The sequence below is a fragment of the Eubalaena glacialis genome, chromosome 13 (genome assembly GCF_028564815.1).
Source record: "Eubalaena glacialis isolate mEubGla1 chromosome 13, mEubGla1.1.hap2.+ XY, whole genome shotgun sequence".
NCBI classification, from domain to species: domain Eukaryota; kingdom Metazoa; phylum Chordata; class Mammalia; order Artiodactyla; family Balaenidae; genus Eubalaena; species Eubalaena glacialis.
This window is the reverse complement of record NC_083728.1, coordinates 31,961,292-31,981,770: the sequence shown is the minus strand read 5'-3', so window position 1 is coordinate 31,981,770 and position 20,479 is coordinate 31,961,292. Positions and strand designations below refer to the sequence as shown.

Sequence of the window (20,479 nt, the reverse complement as noted above, 5' to 3'; positions counted from 1 at the left end):
CAGAGGTGTTTGAGACCCTCCTTTGTCCAGTCCCCTGAGAGAAGGAAGGAGGTGCAGCAGATCCATCCGGGCTCTCCCTGGAGGAGACCCGCCGCGGCATGGCGCGGTCCAGTCAGCAGGCTGCAGATCCCAGGAGCTTGCTGCTCTCTGGCGGCGGGAGCCGGGAGTCCGGGGACCCGGGAATCGCACCTTCTACACTCGGCGCGCCCAAGGGCACCAGCAGTGACCGAGACGCTGGGGAAAGGGCGGGAGGGAGACTTAGCTGAGTGGTAAGAGGGAGGAGGCCGGGGAGGGGCGCGGGAGGTGGAAGGGAGCGGACCGCGAGGGGAGAGGGCGGGCGTGAGCACCCGCGGCGCGGCGGGGGTGGCTTCCGCGGGGTCGGAGTGCGAGCCAGCGCCACCGCCCCTTGGAACCCCGGAACGCCAGCTCGCCCAGAGCGCAGATCCCCTTCTTCCGACAAGTGTGGCGCCGGGTCCCTCGGTGCCGGCGCCCCCTCCTCATCCCCGGCGCTGCCCTTCCTCCGTCCCGGCCCCGCGCCCAGTAGCTAGCGCCTCAGTGGTCGCCGCCCGCACCGCCCGGCCCCGAGCCGCCGCTTTGCCCGCTCGCCTGGGCACGCTGCGAGAGCGGCGCGCGTCGCCAGCCCCGGCTCTTCGGTCCCACTCCGCGGCCGCCCGCTCCGCTCGCGGGCAGCAGTGCTCCACGTCACAGGAACTGAGGCAGGACCCCGACAGGACCAGCGCGCGGGGCTGGTGCCGGAGCCCCCAGCCCTACCAGTCGCTCGTCCTGCGCCCAGGCCCGGCCCCCGACGGCCGCGCGTTGAGATGACTTTCCGCTATCTCCTGAACGTCAGTTTCGAGGGACCCTGCTCCGACAGCAGTGCCGGGAGCTCCAGCGCGGGCGGTGGCGGGGGTGGCGCGGGCGGCGCGGCTGCCTCGGAGGGCCGGGCGGTGGACGGCGTGCGGGTGACCGCAGGCGGTGGCAGCGGCGGCGGCGTGGTGGGCGCGGGCAGCGGCGAGGACAACCGGAGCTCCGCTGGGGAGCCCGGGGTCACCGGCGCCGGCGGCGAGGTGAACGGCACGGCGGCCGTCGGGGGGCTGGTGGTGAGTGCGCAGGGCGTGGGCGTGGGCGTCTTCCTGGCCGCCTTCATCCTCACGGCCGTGGCGGGCAACCTGATGGTCATCCTCTCCGTGGCCTGCAACCGCCACCTGCAGACGGTCACAAACTATTTCATTGTGAACCTGGCCGTGGCCGACCTGCTGCTGAGCGCCACGGTGCTCCCCTTCTCGGCCACCATGGAGGTTCTGGGCTTCTGGGCCTTCGGCCGGGCCTTCTGCGACGTGTGGGCCGCCGTGGATGTGCTGTGCTGCACGGCCTCCATCCTCAGCCTCTGCACAATCTCGGTGGACCGGTATGTGGGCGTGCGCCACTCACTCAAGTACCCAGCCATCATGACCGAGCGCAAGGCGGCCGCCATCCTGGCGCTGCTCTGGGCCGTAGCCCTCGTGGTGTCTGTGGGGCCGCTGCTGGGCTGGAAGGAGCCGGTGCCCCCTGACGAGCGCTTCTGTGGCATCACGGAGGAGGCGGGATACGCTGTTTTCTCCTCCCTGTGCTCTTTCTACCTGCCTATGGCCGTCATTGTGGTCATGTACTGCCGCGTGTATGTGGTAGCGCGAAGCACCACGCGCAGCCTGGAGGCGGGAGTCAAGCGCGAGCGGGGCAAGGCCTCAGAGGTGGTGCTGCGCATCCATTGTCGCGGCGCAAGCACTGGCTCAGACGGAGCCCACGGTGGGATGCGCAGCGCCAAGGGCCACACCTTCCGCAGCTCACTGTCGGTGCGTCTGCTCAAGTTCTCCCGTGAGAAGAAGGCAGCCAAGACGCTGGCCATCGTCGTGGGCGTCTTCGTGCTCTGCTGGTTCCCCTTTTTCTTCGTCCTGCCACTGGGTGAGTGACCCCTCTCCCACCAGCCTCTTCTCTTCCTCCCTGAGCCTGTGACCATCCCTTCCTGGCACCCAGACTTGGATGGCCCTTCCCAATGGAGGGTGACCGTCCACCTGAGCATGGAAGGTTTACTTAGTAACCTGCCTGGTCTCTTTGACACGTGCGGGTGCTGCTTTGTGGGAGACAAATAGGCTCTTCATGCTTGCAGGATTTGTTTTATGAGCTTCTAACTTTTCTGGCCTTCCCCCTTCTTCACTGCCATTACAAGCCCTGGGCTTGTTTTACACTCCCAACTCCTCTAAATATAAAAGGTCAGTGGAAATCTGTGTGTGCATCTGCTCCCGTAGTATGTGGCGAGCAGTGTATGTGCTTGTCTACATATCTCCCTCCCTCCACCACCAGGGCCTACATTCATTCATGGGCAGCAATCCCTGGCCAGTCTACGTGAACATCAGAAGACACCAGAAGCCACCTGCTTTCTCTCAGTTTGGAAGCTGGGCCCCCCTGGGAGGCCCTCCCCAGCTGGTATCTGTGAATGCCATGGGCTCTCATTTCTGAAATCTCCTCTTGTGGGGGGGGGGTCTGTGTGGAGGTGAGAAAGAAAGGAAAAGGGCATCTTATCAAATGGAAAGTTAATATTGTTCATTGTAGTTTCTTAAATTACGGAGTCCTAGCACTTCTGGAGAACTTTGCTATTTCTTTCACAGGCTTTCCTCTAGTCCTGGGAGGTGGGCAGCTGTTCTCAGGACCTTCCTCCCACGCCTTGAGGCCCCTCCTGGAAGCCTTGGGGCTCGGTCAGCACAGGGAGAAGAAAGGGAACAGCATCTATGGGGTTGCATTTGCCCTGAGTCACTTCACCCACAGGTGCAACCAGCCAGCCCAAGCCAGGACCTCCCATGTACCTGTAATCACCCGCATTGAACAGATGATAACATTTCGCCATATTTGCCTCAGATCACTTCCTCTCTCTCCTTTCAGATAAACAGAACAACTAAGTTCCCTCCTCCTGTCCCTTCCTCATTTTCTCCCTCTCTCCACAGAGGTAAATCTGGTGTTTATCACTCCCACACACATGTTTATACTCTTACTACAAACACCTGAATCCATAATAATAAATAGTATTGTTCTGTGTGTCCTTTGGACTTATATAAATTGCACCAGCTGTGCACATACATCTTCAGTTTGCCCTTTTCACCCAATGTTTTGTCGTTGAGATTTATCCATTCTGGTTATTTTAGCAACAGTATAGTATTCCGTTTGAGAGTATGCCATGGTGTGTTGACGCAGTCTCCTGCTGTGTTCAGTTTTTCTAATTTTTCACTGTTACAATCAACACTGCAAAAGGCTACTGTTTTTTGAGGTCGAGATCACGTCTCCCTCTTCCAAAAAGTCATCCCTAAATCTCCATGGCCTCTGCCCTTGCTGGCAGACACTGCTCTTCCTCAACCCCTCATCTCTGCTGCTCCTCACACCTCGTATGGGAACCCTGGGGCTATCCTTGCCTCTCCCTTCCTGCCGGTCTGCACTGTGCCCAGCCTCCCATGGCACCTCACCAAGTTCTAGAAAAAAGCCCAGGGCCACAATGGAGCTGAATTTAGTGGAATCTGGCAATAATGAGCAAGTAGGACAGAGGCCAAGCAGGGAAACAGAATATTCTGATCTGCCATGATGTGGCTTGGAGGGCAGGACAGCAGAGAGAACAGGAGGACAGAGCCTGTGGTACAAGCAGGAGTGGCCTGAGGGTTGTGCAGGAAGAAGGGGGGCCAGGAGCAACCCCCCCCCCAGGAGCTCTGGGGCCAGGCCTGGGAGGAGGGAGGCATCTTTGGAGGAACAGGGAACATTCTGAGCAGCAACTTTTGGGGGTGAAAGTGGAATCCAAGGGGCTGGCATATTTTGGTAGGAGGTGCCAGTATGTGCTTGGGGGAAGAGGATGTTGGGAACTTAGATAAGGGGACCAAGGATGGATATGGTTGCAGAAGCAGGAGTGTGGGGAACAGTCTCCCAGAAAGAGGATGGATGGACAAAGAGAAGAGACGGGCTGGGGAAGGAGCCTTGGGGAGTACCCACTTTGAAAGAACCCAGAAGGAGGCAGAGAAGGGGGCAGACAGGAGAAGGTGGTACCTCCCTCCTTGCAGGCCCTGGTTCCCACACCAGGTGTGAGGAGCAGCAAACGTGGGAGGATTGAGAAAAAGCACTGTGTGCCAGCAAGGGCCACAGGCCATGGAAATGAAGGTGCCAAGTAGGGCCACAACCTGGGGTTGTTGAGCAGACCCTGGGTACCCTTCACCCACATCTCCACACACAAAGCCAAGTGGAAGCAGGAGCCTCAGCCACAGCAGTGACATGGCCAGTGAGCAGCCCCAATAGCCCAGAGGATATCGAAAGCTTTAGGAAGTGGGCCCAGGGTCCCAGGGGTACACTGGCACAGGGGGCCGTGAACAGCCATCTATCACCTGAAATGTTTTAGTCAAGCCAGAGCTGCAGCAGAGAGAGATACAGACAAGGTATGCTCACCTGTGGGGCCACTGGGGCCCAAGTTGCTGGGCAGGAAAGAATGGGACACAAGCACAGGGCACCTAAAATCCTGAGGGGCTCAGAGAGGGACTAGGGGTCATCCCCCACACCTCCGTTTCCCTGTCTGTGACTCGATCTAGGCAGTGACTACATTGGTGAATATATATGTAAAGTCATCAGTCTGTACTCTTAAAATGTACACACTTTATAAACTTGACTGTCAGTATCTTATGCCTTAATGAGAGAGAGAGAGGGAGAGAAGGAGGGAGGAGGCAGGAGGAGGCTGCCATCTGAGGAATTGGTGTCCAGGCTGGAAAGCACACTTTGGCAGCCAGGTGTGGAGGGTAGATTCAGCATTTGCGTCTCAGAGTGCTGGCCAAGTGCTGAAGGACCCATCTCCAAAGGCTCCCTGAGGTGGCGCAGGGTCCACAGACTCAGGGAGAGAGGCAGGGGGTGCACTGCAGCAAGTTCTCAGGAATGGCATTACTGTTCCCTGGCCCAAAAGCCTGAAGAAGAGGCTGGTATTACATCTCCTATCTGTGCCTTCGTGGCACCTGGCACATAGTAGATGCTTGGTCAGTGTGTGTATAGAAGGAAGAAGTGGCAGAACCCATGGTCTTTTCACATCCTTCCGTGCCGAGGATCTGGTTGACAAAGCACAGCCCTCTATCTTTATTATTATTATTATTATTCCTGTGGTAAGAACACAACATGAGATCTACCCTTTTAACAAATTTTTAAGCATGCAGTATTGTTAACTCTAGGCACAAGGTTGTACAGCAGATCTGTAGAATTTATTCATCTTGCTTAACTAAAACTTTATGCCTATTGATTAGCAACTCCCCATTTCCCCCTCCCCTCAGCCCCTGGCACCCACCATTCCACTCTTTCTTTGAATTTGACTATTTTAGATACCTCATGGAAGTGGAGTCATGCAGTCCTTCTGTGACTGGCTTATTTCACTTAGTATAACAGCCTCTCTGTAAGCAGAGACCTCCCTTACTCGCAATGCATTGGGGGTGATCCCCCATTTATATGATCTAAAAAAGTTTTTAAACATAACAGCTAACATTTATTGAGTGATTATTATGAACAAGCAATGAGCTAGGGGTTTTATTTTCCATTTTTAAAAATCATGGATAGTTTCAAACACATAAGTAGACAGAACGGTATGATGGCCCCAGCTTCAACAAGTATCAACCCAAGGCTGATCTTCGTTCATTTCAACCCCCGCCCACTTTCCACCACTGCTTATTATTTTGAAGAAAATCCCAGACACCGTATCAGTTCATCTGTAAATTCTTCAATGTATATTTCTAGAAGAACTTTTAAAAAATAACCAAAATCCATTATAACACATAAAAATCATTGTTTAATAGTACCAAATATCTTAGTGTTCAAATGTTGCTGATTTCCTCATAAAATTTTAGTTTATTTGTTTGAATCAGGGTCCAAAAAAAAGTACATACATTGCATGCTCTTGATTTGTCTCCTCAGTTTCTTTGATTAATAAGATTCCCCTACCCCCACCTTTTCCCTTTCAGCTTATTTGGTAAAGAAACCTGATTGTTTGTCCCAAAGGAGTTGCCCACATTTTGGAGTTTGCATCCCTATTAGTGCCATTTAATGTGTCCCCTGTTCCCTGTACTTCCTGTAAACTGGCTTGACCAGATTCAAGTTCAGTGTTTGGGACAAGATTTCTTTTCTTTTGTGATGTTAAGATTGATCAGGGGTTCAGATGCAGTCAGCCTGATTCATTCATTATAAAATGTTCCATCAGCCTTTCACCTGCTAGTTTTAGCAGCCATTGACCATGGCCTGGACCCATTATATTACTGGGACTGAAAGTGGTGATATCCAAATTCTGTCATTCCTTCTGCATTTGTAGACTAAAATTCTAAAAAGAATTCACCACTAGCTATTTGGTCACTTGAAATAGAGTCCATACAGGAAAATCAGGAGAGCTGCTCAATGCTCTCTCCTTTATCAAAAGAAGAGTCAATTTCCTAGCAATCTTTCCAAAGGGGACCAATAGGTTTTTTAGTACCATGTTAAAAGTGATTTTTAAATCTGTCACACATTATAGACATCACTGTTTTGGGGTTGGCCAATGGGTGCCCTTGGCCCTAGAGTCCTTGTTACTTCCTGCCTGGGTCAGAGATCAGAGGTCAAACTGAAGCCAGGGTTAAGGGTCAGTTGGCAGCCATGCTTTAAGCTTTAAATCTCACCAAATGCCTCAGCACCTGCTTACCTCCCCCCAGGCTCAGTTCCAGGCTCACTTCTGCCCCAGATCCTGGCCATGAGGGCCCTGAGCATTGCCATAGGACATGACCACTTCCTGCGTGGCTTGGTCCTCCCAGACCGCCAGAGCCCTTGAGTCTACTCCTCATGGGAAAGTCTCTGAGTTCCTGAGCCCACCTCTGACCCCACCTGAACCCTGCCCCATCCTGCTTCATGAGCTATATGCCCACCAAAAAGTTCTCCTTGAATGCTAGAGGATTTGCCTGCCCTCCTTTGCAGATGGTGACCCAGTAGAACATTGGCCTGGGCCTCTGAGAGCCAGCATTGGGACCTAGTGGTCAATGTCCCAGCAACTCAGTGCTGGGACTCCTGGACAGAGTGACCACTGTCTGGGAACTTCTCTCCTCTGGCAAAAGCACTGATCTGCTCCAACTCATGAGCCATTTGTCAGTGTGGCCTGAGAACTGAAAGGTTCATGCTTATTTCAGGGTCATGTTCAGTCGAGCACAAGGGCCATTTGGCAGGGACTTCAGCCTTGGGCACGCAGAGCTTGGGGTGTGACCACTCCAAGGCCACAGATCAGGGAATGAGTTAAGAAGTGACAACAAGAGTGGAAAAGAGGGGGAGAGAGGGAAGGTGGAGAGAGAGAGAGGGGAGAAGGGGAGGGAGAAGAGCTGAAGGGGAATGGGTGGGGTCCAGTGTAGGACACTGAACAGGTCTGTGACTCATCTCCCTGCCTTGGGCCCCACCAGGCAGCCTCTGTGGCTCTAGGAACTGCCCCTCCCTGCCAATCCGCACAGCTGCAGAAGGATGTCCAGGGCCAGACCAGTAGTTCTAGGCCAGCCCCACAGAGCTCAAGGATCCTGAGGCAAACACGGGGCACAGAGGGACTTCTGATCTATTCCTTGTCTATCTCAAGCCAGAGGACCCACCAGTTACCTCTCACCATGGAAGATTGGCAATGCAAGGAATTCAAGAGATTTGGCTTGGCACAGCTACCCCACAATAGCCTCAACTCCATGTCTTTATAATCCATCTGAGACCTGGACCCTATTCAGGTCACCTCTTCCTGACAGCCTTCCATGATTGTCTCTGCTTCAAAATGGCCTTATCTCTTACCATCTCTCCCTCCCCTTCTCTGTTCCAGCAGTCCTAACTTGGTTGTCCTTGAACTTGTGCGGTACCCTGCTGCCTCAGGGCCTTTGCACATGCCCTCTCCTCTGTCTGGAATTCTCTTTCTTCAGGTAGATGCATGACTCACTCCCTCAGAGGGTCTTCAGGTCTCAGCTCAAGTGTGCCTTATGAGAGAGGCCGACCCTTTAAAATATTGCAAAGAGGTCCGCTGCTTCCCAGCCTCTCTTGGGGAAGGTGCAATTGAGTTCTAGAGTCAGAAGCACTGAGTGAGCAGCTGAAAGAACTAGGAGAGAGAAAGGGAGTCTAGGACTGGGAATTCCATCTCTGCTAGCCCTGTTGGCAGGGAAAGACCTGAATATGGTACATGGTATTTTTAACCCCTCTATTTCTTTCTGGCTAGAGAAAATGGCTGCTTGTGGATAGAAAAGTCACTGGTGAGGGAGGAGGTGGGAAAGGGGAAAGGCTGGAGTGCAGCCTAATAGTCCATGGTTGGCTGCAAGCTATGAACAAGACTGGCTGTGAATTCTGACATTCTACCAAGAACAAGTTCCCTTCTGGTGATGCCAAAAGAATGCTGTTAATCACACAGTCCCCCCTTGGCTTCAGCACTGTCACTCCTCAGCGAGGCTTGGCCAGATTGGCCAGTTCCAGCCTTAACCAGCATCTCAGCAGCATCTCCTGGGCCTGCATATTGCTCTTACTTAGGAGAGGGGACTGGCCTGTGATAAGGCTGCAGACCTCCGCCGCCAATCTCAGCCTGCCTTAGTTTCCCCAACAGTGTGCAGGCCAGGCTAGCCCAGCCAACATGCCAAAGAGTGGGGTAACCTGCTGACACAGGAGAGGCCCTGCCTCTTCTGACTAGTGGATGTTCAGCATCCCTGGACATTAGGTTAGACTCCTGACAGAGGCACCCCAAAACAGGGAATAGGGGAAGGCAGGTGGGAGCAAACTTGATGGATACATGCAAGAAAAGGTCGAGGAGCAGAGAGAAGCAGGCAAGAGTTGTGTTTGCAGTCATCTCCTACCCACATCCTGACCACCTCTCCTCATAGGTAGGTCAATGTGTTCACTCCCATGCTCCAGCCTGCCTGTTGAGTGGAGAGAAATGGACATGAACATGTAAATTCATGCCCTGCCTTTCTCAGCAGTGGGTGGAAGAGTTGAAACAGTGACCAAGAGCTAATCCCTGGATTATAGGTTTAGGACCAATCAAGAGAGCTTGAAGATACATCCATGCAAAGTGTGTCCTGGGTCACGTCCCTGTACATAGAGCCTGAGACAGGAGTTCTTATGCAAGTGATGGACTGAGGGAAGCTCTCAGGAGGTACCTGGGAGGGAGGGAAGCAGGATAAGTCAGAAAAGAGCTAAACCCAGGATGTGGTCTCAAAGTCTGGCCTCAGCCTGATCCCTGGAACAAGAACGACAACAGAGAATTGTGCCACCTCGAGATAAGGAGTCTGGCCTTTTCCATCCCCGCTCAGTCTATCACTGGCTGTGGGCTGCCACCTTGGTGGGAAGGTGTCATCTCCCAGTTGAAGCAGCTCCCATAGGTCAAGGGCAATTCTCCATTAGCAGCCAACTATAAGCCATTAGCAGCCAACATTCACAGCAGCTGGGGACCAGGGGCACCTGGGTGGGGCACTAATAGCATCAACTTCAAAACTTAAAGGTGACTTTTGAGCAAAGATTTGAAGAAGGGGAAGGAGATGGCCAAGTGGCTTTCTGGGGCTCCTCCCAGGAGGCTGGGGTCTGTTTCCTGAGATGCAGCGAGCAGGCAACAGCCCAGCCTTTCTGAGTGTTCTGGATGGGCATGCGTGCACAGGAGCCGAATTCAATATGGCAGCCCCCACAGGCCACCCTAAAGGCCATAGAGAAGGCCAATGAATGCCACTTGGTGGAGGCAGAATCAGAAGTGCTCAAGGCACACACACTCCAGAAACCACTCTCACCTCCGCAGACCCCGGGAGTGGAATTAATCACAGAACTGCTCCTGGAGAGGTGGTTCTATGCCCAAGTCTGAAGAATTGGAGAGACCTGCTATGGAGAAAGGAAGAGGGCCATCCTCCAGACCAGGCCAAATGTACGAAAGTCCAGAGGTAGGGATGGGCATGCTGCTTGTGGAGCAGCTGCTGGAAGGTATTAAGTGAGTCTTTGTGGATCCTGACCCCAGGACCCCTGGAAGACCAGGGGAAGTTTTTTTTCTATCTTTGCATGATGTCATGGAAAGACCAAGCACTTTAGGGCTAGACTGACGCAGGTTCAAATCCTGATGCTGCCACTTGCCCTCCGGAGATAACTAGAATCTCTGCAAAGTGGGATGCTAATGCCATGAGAATTAAATGAGAAGTGCTACATACAGGGCCCAGCATGGAGCCTGGTAGGTACTGAACACTCGGAAAGCAAGCGTGAGCTCCCATTTCCTTCCTCGTCACTTTAGAGGCTACCTACATCTACCCAAACAGCATTTATCCACTCACTCAACAGATACTTTACAACCACTGCTCTGGATCAGGCACGTGTGTTAGAGGCTGGGATGAAAAGAATAATTAATCCCATCCCTGCCCTCAAGAAACCTAGAGTCTAGGAGAGTAGATAGAGCAGTAACAAATTTTATTTGTTAAGATGCAGGCGTGCATAAAAGGGCACCTAACCCAGGCTTGGTGGGGGAGGACACCTGACCTGGGCTGGAGGGATGGGTGGGAGGAAGCAGAAAGCACCGTGGGAGCAGTTAGAGCCATGCAGGAAGGCAGAAGGAGCCCAGCCTCTGTGGGAAGACATGCTTGTTGCTTCGTGTGGCCAATTTGGGAGGGAGGTAAGCTGAAGACAGCTTAGGATTCTAAAAAGACTTGAATGCAACACAAGAAAATTTGGGTTTATTCCTCAGAGCCATTAGAAGCCACCAACGGTTTTCAGAGGGGAAAGGAGAGAAACCATTTTTTTTTACAATAAGTCTCCAGCAGCTGTGTGCAGAGTAGAGGAGACAAGGGACCACTGGGGGCTGTCACAGCCATGTAAACAAAATGAGATGCCAGAGTCAGCAAACGCTTCAGGAATGAGGTGAAGGGAGGGACCCCACTAGAGAGAAAATTGAATGTACCAGACATGGTGACATATAGGGTAGAAAAGAGGGACTCATTCAGCAAACTCAGCAAGTGTTGAGCACCTACTGTGTTCAATGTGTTCATGAGGTCTTCTGGGCAATGGGAGTGCAGCACCAAGCAAAACAGACACTAGTCCTGCCCCATGGACTCCTACTGCAGGGAGAAAGGTGATAGACAAAATGAAGAATAACTCAAATAGTACAAGAGAAGGTGATAAGGGCCACAGATAGAGCCAGTTGAGGGAGATGGGGAGTATGGGGTGGGGGACACTGCAATTTTTTTTATTGTAGTTGATTTATAATATCATGTTGTTTTCAGTTGTACAGCAAAGTGATTCAGTTTTTTTTTTAGATTATTTTCCTTTATAGATTATTATGAGATACTGAATACAGTCCCAGGTGCTATACAGTAAATTATTGTTGCTTATCTATTTTATGTATAGTAGTTTGTGTCTGTTAATCTCACACTCCTAATTTGTCCCTCCCTCCCTCCCTCTCCCCTTTGGTAACTATAAGTTTGTTTTCTATGTCTGTGAGTCTGTTTCTGTTTTGTATATAGATTCATTTGTATTATTTTTTAGATTCCACATGTAAGTCATATCATATAATATTTGTCTTTCTCTGACTTACTTCACTTAGTATGACAATCTCTAGATCCATCCATGTTGCTGCAAGTGGCAATATTTCATTCTTTTTATGGCTGAGTAATATTCCATTGTTTATATATACCACATCGTCTTAAACCAGTCATCTGTTGGTGGGCCCTTGGGTTGTTTCCAGGCACACTGCAATTTTAGATGGGAGGTCAGGGAGCCATGTGGATTTCTGGGGGAAGAAGATTCTGGGGAAAAGCAAATGCAAAGGCCCAAGGTGGGAGTGTGTCTGGCATGTCCAAGAAGCAAAAGGAGGGTAGTGTGGCTGGAACAGAGTGGGGGGGAGTAGGAGAGGATGTCAGGGGGTCAGGGGACCATATGTCAAGCTGTGAGGGGGAATGGCAGCCCTTAGAGGGTTTTGAGCTTGAGGAGTGACATGATCTAGTTCTATTGGGTTGGCCAAAAAGTTCCTTCGGTTTTAAAGTAAAAATAAAAGACACATTCTTTATTTTCACCCAGAACTTTATTGAACAACATATTCACTGTTTTGTTCCACTACCTTCTGAAATTTTTCAGACAACTTCATAATTCCATCTTCCCAAAACTTTTTAGCTTTTTGAGCAAAGAACTGTTCCTTTTACAGTCTTCCAGGGAATTGAAATTTTTTCCATTAAGAGAATTTTGTAAAGACTGAAAAAAATGGAAATCCAAAGGTGCAATGTCTGGTGAATATGGTCGATGGATCAGAACTTCCCACCCAAGCTGTAACAGTTTTTGCCTGGTCATCAAAGAAACGTGCGGTCTTGCGTTATCCTGATGGAAGATTATGCATTTTCTGTTGACTAATTCCAGACGGTTTTTGTTGAGTGCTGCTTTCAGTTGGTCTAATTGGGAGCAGTACTTGTTGGAATTAATCGCTTGGTTTTCCAGAAGGAGCTCATAACAGAGGACTCCCTTCCAATCCCACCATATACACAACATCATCTTCTCTGGATGAAGACCGGCCTTTGGTGTGGTTGGTGGTGGTTCATTTCGCTTGCCCCACCATCTCATCCTTTCCACATTATTGTACAGTATCCACTTGTCATCACCCGTCACAATTCGTTTTAAAAACGGAAACTTTTCATTATGTTTAAGTAGAGAATCGCATGTGGAAATACAGTCAAGAAGGTTTTTTCGCTTAACTTCTGTGGAACCCAAACATCAAAGTGATTCACATAACCAAGCTTGTGCAAATGATTTTCAACACTTGATTTGGATATTTTGAGTATGTCAGCTATCTCCCGCGTGGTATAATGTTGATGGTTCTCAGTTAATGTCTCAATTTGATCCCTGTCAGCTTCAACTGGTCTACCCGACCATGGAGCATCGTCCAGCAAGAAATCTCCAGCATGAAACTTCACAAACCACTTTTGACACGTTCGATCAGTCACAGTACCTTTTCCATACACTGCACAAATCTTTTTTTGCGTTTCAGTTGCATTTTTACCTTTCTTGAAATAATAAAGCATAATACGCTGTAAATGATGCTTTTTTTCTTCCATCTTCAATATTAAAATAGCTACACAAAAATTCACCAATTTTGATAAGTTTTTTTTTAAATGCATGCTGATATGACAGCTGTCACAATACAATCTAACAAAATTTTTGTGAATGAAGTTAAAGACAACTAAGCGCTACTCGAGCCATCTTACGGAAAACACTGAACTAAACTTTTGGCCAACCCAATATTTTTAAAGAATCGTTCTAGCTGCCAGGTTGAGGGTAGATTTCAGGCTGCAAGGGTACACGCAAGAGACAGTCGGGAGGCTGCTGAATTACTCAAGGGGAGAGGTGATTGTGTCTCAGACAGGGTAGGAGGGCGCAGGGAGGAGGGTAGTGGTTGAGTTTCAACCTCATCCCCTTCTGCTGTGCACTCAATCACTCCATTCTATCCACATTAGCCTTGTCATTGTTCTGCAAACATACCAGGGCCACCTCAGGCCCTTTGCACTTGCTGTTTCCTCTACCTGGAATGCTTTTCCCCAAAATGTCCACATGCCTCATTCAGCTCTTTACTCAAACGTCACATTCTCAGCAGGCCTTCTCTGGCCACTTTACCCAAAATTTATACCACCACCCCCAGCCACACGCACACACATACATAAATACACACTAGGTATCTTCCTTCCCTACTTTGTTTTTTATTAGCATGTTTTATTATCTGATACGTTTGCATTTTCCTTGTTTATCATATGTATTTCTGGTCTTGCCCTATGACATGTAAGCTTTATGAGGGCAGGATAAGTGTGAGATGCCAGTAGACATCCAAGTGGAAATGTCTGGGAGGAATTGAGTCTGGGATCTATGAGTCTAGAAATTGGGAGAGCAAACTGAGCTGGAGATAGAACTGTGGGCATTACCAGCCAAAAGTCAGTGAGCCTGGCTGAAATTGCCAGGAGAATGCAAAGAGAAGAGATTACAAGACTCTTCTTATAAGGGCACTCCTACACGTAGCAGTGGGGACATGAGGAAGAAGGAGCAAAGGCAATTGACAAGGAGTAGAAAATCCAAGAGAATGGTGCCCCAGAAGCCCTGGGTGAGATGAGAAGTGTCCAGGATGGGTAAGAGCTGTATCTGCATGTGGGAGGGCTGGGGTGGAGTGGGGCAGTGGGGCAAAGCAGTGGAGTGAAAAGCAGGTGGGGAAGAGGAGACGGCATGTGTGGATAGAAAGTGTGGAAAGAATGAAGTCATAGCCAGAGAACCAGCAAAGAGGGTGCAGCTGTGACAGAGGCAAGCTCACAAGTGACTGATGGGTCGAGAGCTCTACAACACAAGTAGGGACATGAACCTTGGGTGGGAGGAGAGACTCCTTTCTTACCAAGGAGGAAGACAGGTGAAGAAGGTTTGAGTGAGTGCCCAACTTCTTTGTCTTGTTTTCTCTGTGAAACAGGAAGTGAGATCAACTGCTTTGGAGAAGGCGAAGGGGCAGACTGCAGGGCCTGTGGAGAGGAGTAAAGGCTCAAAGGAGCTGTTGCAGGAATCGGTGGCGGGGGGAGTGGGCTGAGGATGGGTGGCAAGATTGCTTGAAGCCAGGACACAGAGCTGAGGTTGGAGACCCTAAGTGTGTTCAGAGTGTGGGTGAATCTCTCCAGAGTTAGGATCTGGCTGGATAAATACAACCCAAATCCAGAAGGACATGTGCATGGAAGGACTGAGGAAAGAATGGCTGGGGTGCAAATGAGGAGAAGTCTCAGCTAAGCAGAGATGATAGGAGAAATCCAAGGGGCTGGCAGGTCAAAGTTCAGATGAGAAAGAGAGAGAGGACAGAAAGCTGCAGTCAGCAGTGGAATATAGGTTTAAGTGAAGAAATGAACTGCTCAGCCTTATGTTTTAAAAGGACACCCCCCCCCCAGCTACTATGTGGAGAACAGGGTACTATGGGGGGCACAGGGGCAGGAACAGAGAGCCCACTTGGAAGGGCACTGTAGGTAGATAATGATAGTAGCTGGGACCAGGGTGGTAACAGGGGATGGAGCAAAGTGGGGGATTCAGGACCAACAGGAGTTGGTAATGGATGGGATGCAGAGTGTGACAGAAAGAGGGGGGTCAGAATGTGTGGAGCACCTATGATGTGCCAAGGATGGTGTGGGGAGCTCTCCATTTAAGGCTCAGATAGATGGGAAACTGATAGTTACCCGCAGTGTTCTTGGCATTGAGAAGTGAATAGATGTGCTAGAGGAGGGGGGAATACAACTAACTCTGCTGGGTCGGGAGGGGGTGCTGTGACGAAGGCTCCCAGGAGGAAGTGCCACTGGAGCCAGCACTACCAGGTGGAGGAAGGAGGAAGGGCAGTCCAGGATGATCCTGTGCAAAAGCACAGAGACAAGACTGGGGAGCCCGCTGTGGCCAGAGGGCAGTGAGCAGTCAGTGTGGCAACTTAGCTGATGCACATGAAGATGGAAGAGAAGCGGGAATTGCAAGAGAAAGGAGAACAACGGGGTGGTGCTGGGCACCTGGATGGCGGGAGGCCGAGAGAGGACGGTCCCATGAGCACCTGTTTCCAGTGACAACTGCCAAGATGAGTTAGCACAGCTGTGCTTTATGCCTGCAAGAACGGCTGTGGACAATGTGGGGAGTAGGAGAGGGAGCCAGCTCAGGACAGAGAAGGGGAGTGCCAGGTACTGAGAGACAGAGGCCTTGCCTCAGAGCCCCCATGTACCCATTGAGGCTTTCCTGTAGCTGGGCTTCCGGGGCTGGCAGGGGCTTGTGCTGGGCAGCTGGAGAGAACTGAGAAGGCAAGAGAGGTGAAACCAAGTGGTCGACCTAAGAGGCCATAACTCAGAGTGGCTGGAGGAGGAGAAAGTTGGGACTGGCTGAGAAGGGGCTTGTCCACTGATGCCCTGACAGCAGGGCAGTGCTGCAGGGATAATGCCAGTGAGCACCCTCGGGAGTCTCAGGACAGTTACCCACCTCATCCATGGCAAAGGGGAGGGAAGTGCCCACAAGCCCCCCTCCCCCAACCCAGAGATCCTTGAAAGAGGCTGTGGGCAGAAGAGAGAACGTTGGGGCAGGCAGGCAGCAAAGAGTGAGGCAGGGTGCAAGGAGGCGTAGGGGGTAGACTGCAGCACTCTGGGCAGAAGTAGGTGTGAGGCTCAGGACTGCCATATGTGAAAGGAACAGAGTAAAAGTCTCTTAGGAGCTCCTGTCTGTGAAAGCTGGAGCCCAAGGCACAGACGTCTGTATTTTCCAGGCAAGATGTCTGTGCACAGAGGGCAGACAGCAATGAAACAGAATTGTGGCGGCTGCTATCAGTGCCCCACCCATCCCCCCTGAACATGGGTCACTTTCCGCCCCAGCAGCTGCCTCCATATCTTCACCTGCAGCTTTCTCTGAACAACAAAATCCTCACTGTCCACCCACACAGCAAGCAGGAAGTATGGAAAATTAACACCCTGAGGGAGCAACCCAAACACTGGCTTACGGTAATGGGAGTATAGATACCCCACCTCCCTCACCTTACTGGTCCTGTTCTCCAGTCCCCCAGAGCTCCCAGTGAGATTGCACCCCAGTTGCCCACAGCAGTGACTAACTTGTTAACTCTCCTTTCATTGGCTTCCTTCTCTTCCCTCTTTTTATCACACTTCACTACTGGTGTTTCATTTACCTTCCAAATTAACAACTTGCATTTGAATCCTTGTCTCAGGTCTGCTTCTGGGAGAGCCCAAAGTAAGACAGAACCCTCAGCAGGACACAGTAGGAAAAACTTGGGGCTGAAAGGCTGAGTTTGTATCCCAGCTCCTTTGTGTGTAAGGAATTCCCAGCTGGCAGCAGGCTTCTGCATAGGTTGGTTGAGCATGAATTAGAATTTTAATGCTTAAAACAAGGCCCAGGCCACACTACTATATGCCATGTTGCCCACCAATCCGAATCAAAACCACACCAATAACAAAGCCCTTTGGCTGGCTTTTGGCTTACTGCTTAAAGCATAGTCCCCTGATTTGTCATCCTGGGCTAAATATAAAAGAATTCTAGCCTGAGTCAGAAAGTTATTTTCAGCACTCTGTCTTATTTTGCAGCCGTTGAGGGATGCTGTTCAGAGGCTGTCTTTCTGGAGGCTAAGGTCAATGCTGGTGGCCCCCACATTCCAGGGACAACTGCCCAATTCTTCTCCCAAGGGAAATTATCTCCTTAACACATTCTGATTGATACCCCAGCCTCCCCCAAACCCACCAGGTCTTGGCTACTGTTTCTGGCCACTCTCCAGAGCTGGGAAGGGGGTCCCTTCCCAGGGCTAAGGTCTCCTCTCTCAAAAGCCACAGAAGTAGGGAAAGGGGGAGTGAACAGACTCCAGTATTTACTACAAACCTGCGAAGCCTTGTGCCCTGAAATTTATGAAGCGTCACAAAATCCTTTCCAGAGAAATTGCTGTGTATATCTCACAGAAAAGAAGAGTGAGACTTAGATGGCCAAATAACTTGCTCAAGGCTGCGTGACCAGGGTTTGAAAATGCTGTGCCACGCAATACTGCCTGACACTCCTCTTCCTCCACAGTGTCTCTTAGCATCAGGGATCCCACTGGGTGGGAGGCGGGTGATATGCAAGGGTCCCCAGGTCAAAGAGGGGGGCATGGTGCCTCTGCTCCCTCAGTAGGGGACACTGCTCTTATTTCTTTGAGGGCAAGGAGAAAAGAAAGCAGGTCCCATGATTTGTCAAGGACCACTACCCCTGGTCTGCTCAGCCTGGCAGAAACCTGAAGCTTTTGCCTGGCATGGGACGCTCCTGCCACCTACCCCCAACCCCTGCTGATGTTGAGGATAATGAGGGTGACAAAGTGGCCTCTGCTTCCTGGATGATGTCTTTGCATTTTGTTAGGTGCCTTTGGAGACATGACTCCTTGAGGTCTACGGTGGGGAAGACAGGGGAAAGGTATGCAGGGAGGAGGGTCTTCCTGGCACAGCTCAGACCCCAGTGCCCCCACCTCCTCCTGCCTGGCACTCTGCTCCCTTTCAAAGCCATCCCAGAAGCCTTCCTGACCACTTCCCACTTCCACTGGGACAGCCCCACTATCCTGCATTCCGACAGCTCATGGGCATTGTGTTTATTGAGGCTTAATTCTAGGTTCTATCTCTTGCCTGCTCAAAAATACCCATGGCTCCTAACTACCCACAAAATAAAAGCCAAACTTCCCAGCATTTAAGGCACTTCACCATTTGTCTCAAATGAAGTTTTCTGAGCATATCCTACAGGACATTCCCATGCCCCAAACTTGTTATCCTCTTGCCCACCTGTCCCTTCCACTCCTGATACCCTCTGCCCTTCCTCATCCTGCCTGGCTCCTGTCCATCCTGAGACCCTGGAAGCCCCCCACCCCAATATACTGAGCACCACCATCATCCCACCTGCATTCCCATGATATGTGATCCACATTGCTACCGGGAGAGCAGGGCCTCAGGTGTTTGATGAGAGCCCAGCACAGTGCCTGGCTCAGGGCAAGCCTTGGTCAACATTTAATTCAGGAGTTCTTACCCTTTTTATGCTAGGGACTACTTGGGCATCTGGCAAAGTGTATGGAGCCTTTCTCAGAGTTACTCTTTCAAATGCAAAAAATAAAATACAAAGGATTGCAGATGAAATCGACTTCATTTAACTGAAATCTGTGATTTAGTCTCCAATGTGTTTCCATGTGAAGGCTTTAAATAACAAGATCTAGTGGTGTGTTCTAGTGACTGACACTTCCAAATAGTGAGGAGCGTAGACAATATTCCAAAATATCTGTAGCAACTGCTAATATTAGGGGGTAAACTGCCAATATTGCACCAGTTTTGAGCTACAAAACAGTGATTTCATATCGTTTTGTCTAATTCTACTCAGGTTTGTTGCTTACACTCGCTGGAAATGCTCAATTTCAGGTAAACGTGAGTAAAACTGAAGATGACTATTTTTCCTCATTCAAGTTCATGGACACCCTCGAACTATATCAGGGACTCACTGAGGAGAGATATCTTGAGAGCCACTGGTTGATGAATGGCCAGGGCCCCTGAAAGGGGTGGGGGGAAGGGGAGTAGTGCGGAGAGGGTGGCCCCTTTGCACCAGGCGCTGCCTGGAACTCCCTCTCCCTCAGCATCTAACCAGCCTGGGTCTCTGCTTCCCACAGGCTCCCTTTTCCCACAGCTGAAGCCCTCAGAGGGCGTCTTCAAGGTTATCTTCTGGCTGGGCTACTTCAACAGTTGCGTGAACCCGCTCATCTACCCTTGCTCCAGCCGGGAGTTCAAGCGGGCCTTCCTCCGCCTCCTGCGCTGCCAATGCCATCGTAGTCGCCAGCACCACCGCCCCCTCTGGAGCATCTACGGTCACCACTGGCAAGCCTCGAATGGCGGCCCGCGCCCTGACTACGCTCCTGGCCCAGGCGCCGCACCCTCCGGGGCCCTGCTGGCCCTCACCGCGCCCTCAGCCCCCAGCTCCCCAGGCACACCCAAGGCGCAGGCTCCGGTCGTCGGCCGTCGAAAGCCGCCCTGCGCCTTTCGCAAGTGGAGGCTTCTCGTGCCGTTCCAGAGACCCACCACCCAGCTGCATGCCAAGGTCTGCAGCCTGTCGCAAAAGAGGCACGCCAGAGAGGCTGCGTGCGCCCTGCACTTGGAGGTGGAAGCTGTGTCCTTAGGCGTCCCCAGTGATGCAGCTGAGGGCACCACCTGCCAGGCCTACGAATTGGCAAACTCTAGCCATCTCCGGGAGACTGATATTTAAGGACCCCTGAGTTAGGCCGAGGAGTGTGCTGGGGATGGGAGAAGGGTGTGGAGATGGAGGCTGGCTTTGTTCAAGAGGCCGGTGAGAATCAAGGACCCAGAAACTGATCAAGGCGACTGCTCTCCAGAATCCTTGAGGAACTGAGGTGTGGGTGAAGCCCTTGAAGGGTGGAAAGTTATGGGCTCCCCCTCCTGGACACAGATGCCCCCTGCTCCTCCTTTCAAGGGAGAGGCTGAGGGCTCCTTGGGGCCATTTGCTTCCAATCCCTGTTTGAGAAACACTGCCCCATCCATGACTTGAACCCTGGGTAGATGGCCCCAAGTATGGCCAGGCAGCCCTGTCCCTCCTCTTGGGGAGGAAAGGGCACAGAGGCCCTGCCTGGCTGCCCCCAATGCCTCCCCTCCGGAAAAAGTCAGTGGGGCCAAAGCTTCTCAATGGACACAATTTATCCTTACTGTAGACTGAAGGAATCCAGTGGCCTGCCATTGCCACCCACAAGCTTTGGTGGCAGATTGGATGACTGTCCTACAAGCCTGTTGTATTAACCTGTGGGCCCACTTTGCCCTACTGAGGCTCCGCCCTGCCCCTCACTTTGTCTCCCCAAGGGCCTTACTGTTTACACTGTATATAGCTCCTTGTGCCTGTGCCCATCACTTCTTGCTGGGCTCTGGAACCATCAAATGGGGAGAACTTTGTCATTTTTAGACATATTTATTGGTCAGAGTACTTCTAT

At 51.3% G+C, this 20,479-nt stretch overlaps 1 protein-coding gene across 1 annotated transcript; it reads left to right on the top strand.

Annotated features, from left to right (window-relative positions):
* Positions 1 to 821: 821 nt before the first annotated feature.
* On the top strand, positions 822 to 19,746 carry ADRA1D (adrenoceptor alpha 1D). Its single transcript, XM_061208314.1, has 2 exons — positions 822 to 1,941; positions 19,157 to 19,746. The coding sequence occupies exons 1-2, from the start codon at positions 822 to 824 to the stop codon at positions 19,744 to 19,746; spliced, it is 1,710 nt and encodes a 569-aa protein (XP_061064297.1).
* Positions 19,747 to 20,479: the final 733 nt, after the last annotated feature.

What these genes read in the sequence shown, in the direction of transcription:
- ADRA1D (XM_061208314.1), top strand. Translation starts at nt 822, where the DNA reads ATGACTTTCCGCTATCTCCTGAACGTCAGTTTCGAGGGACCCTGCTCC. An exon ending in TTTCTTCGTCCTGCCACTGG is followed by an intron (nt 1,942 to 19,156) that starts GTGAGTGACCCC and finishes TGCTTCCCACAG; the next exon opens with GCTCCCTTTTCCCACAGCTG.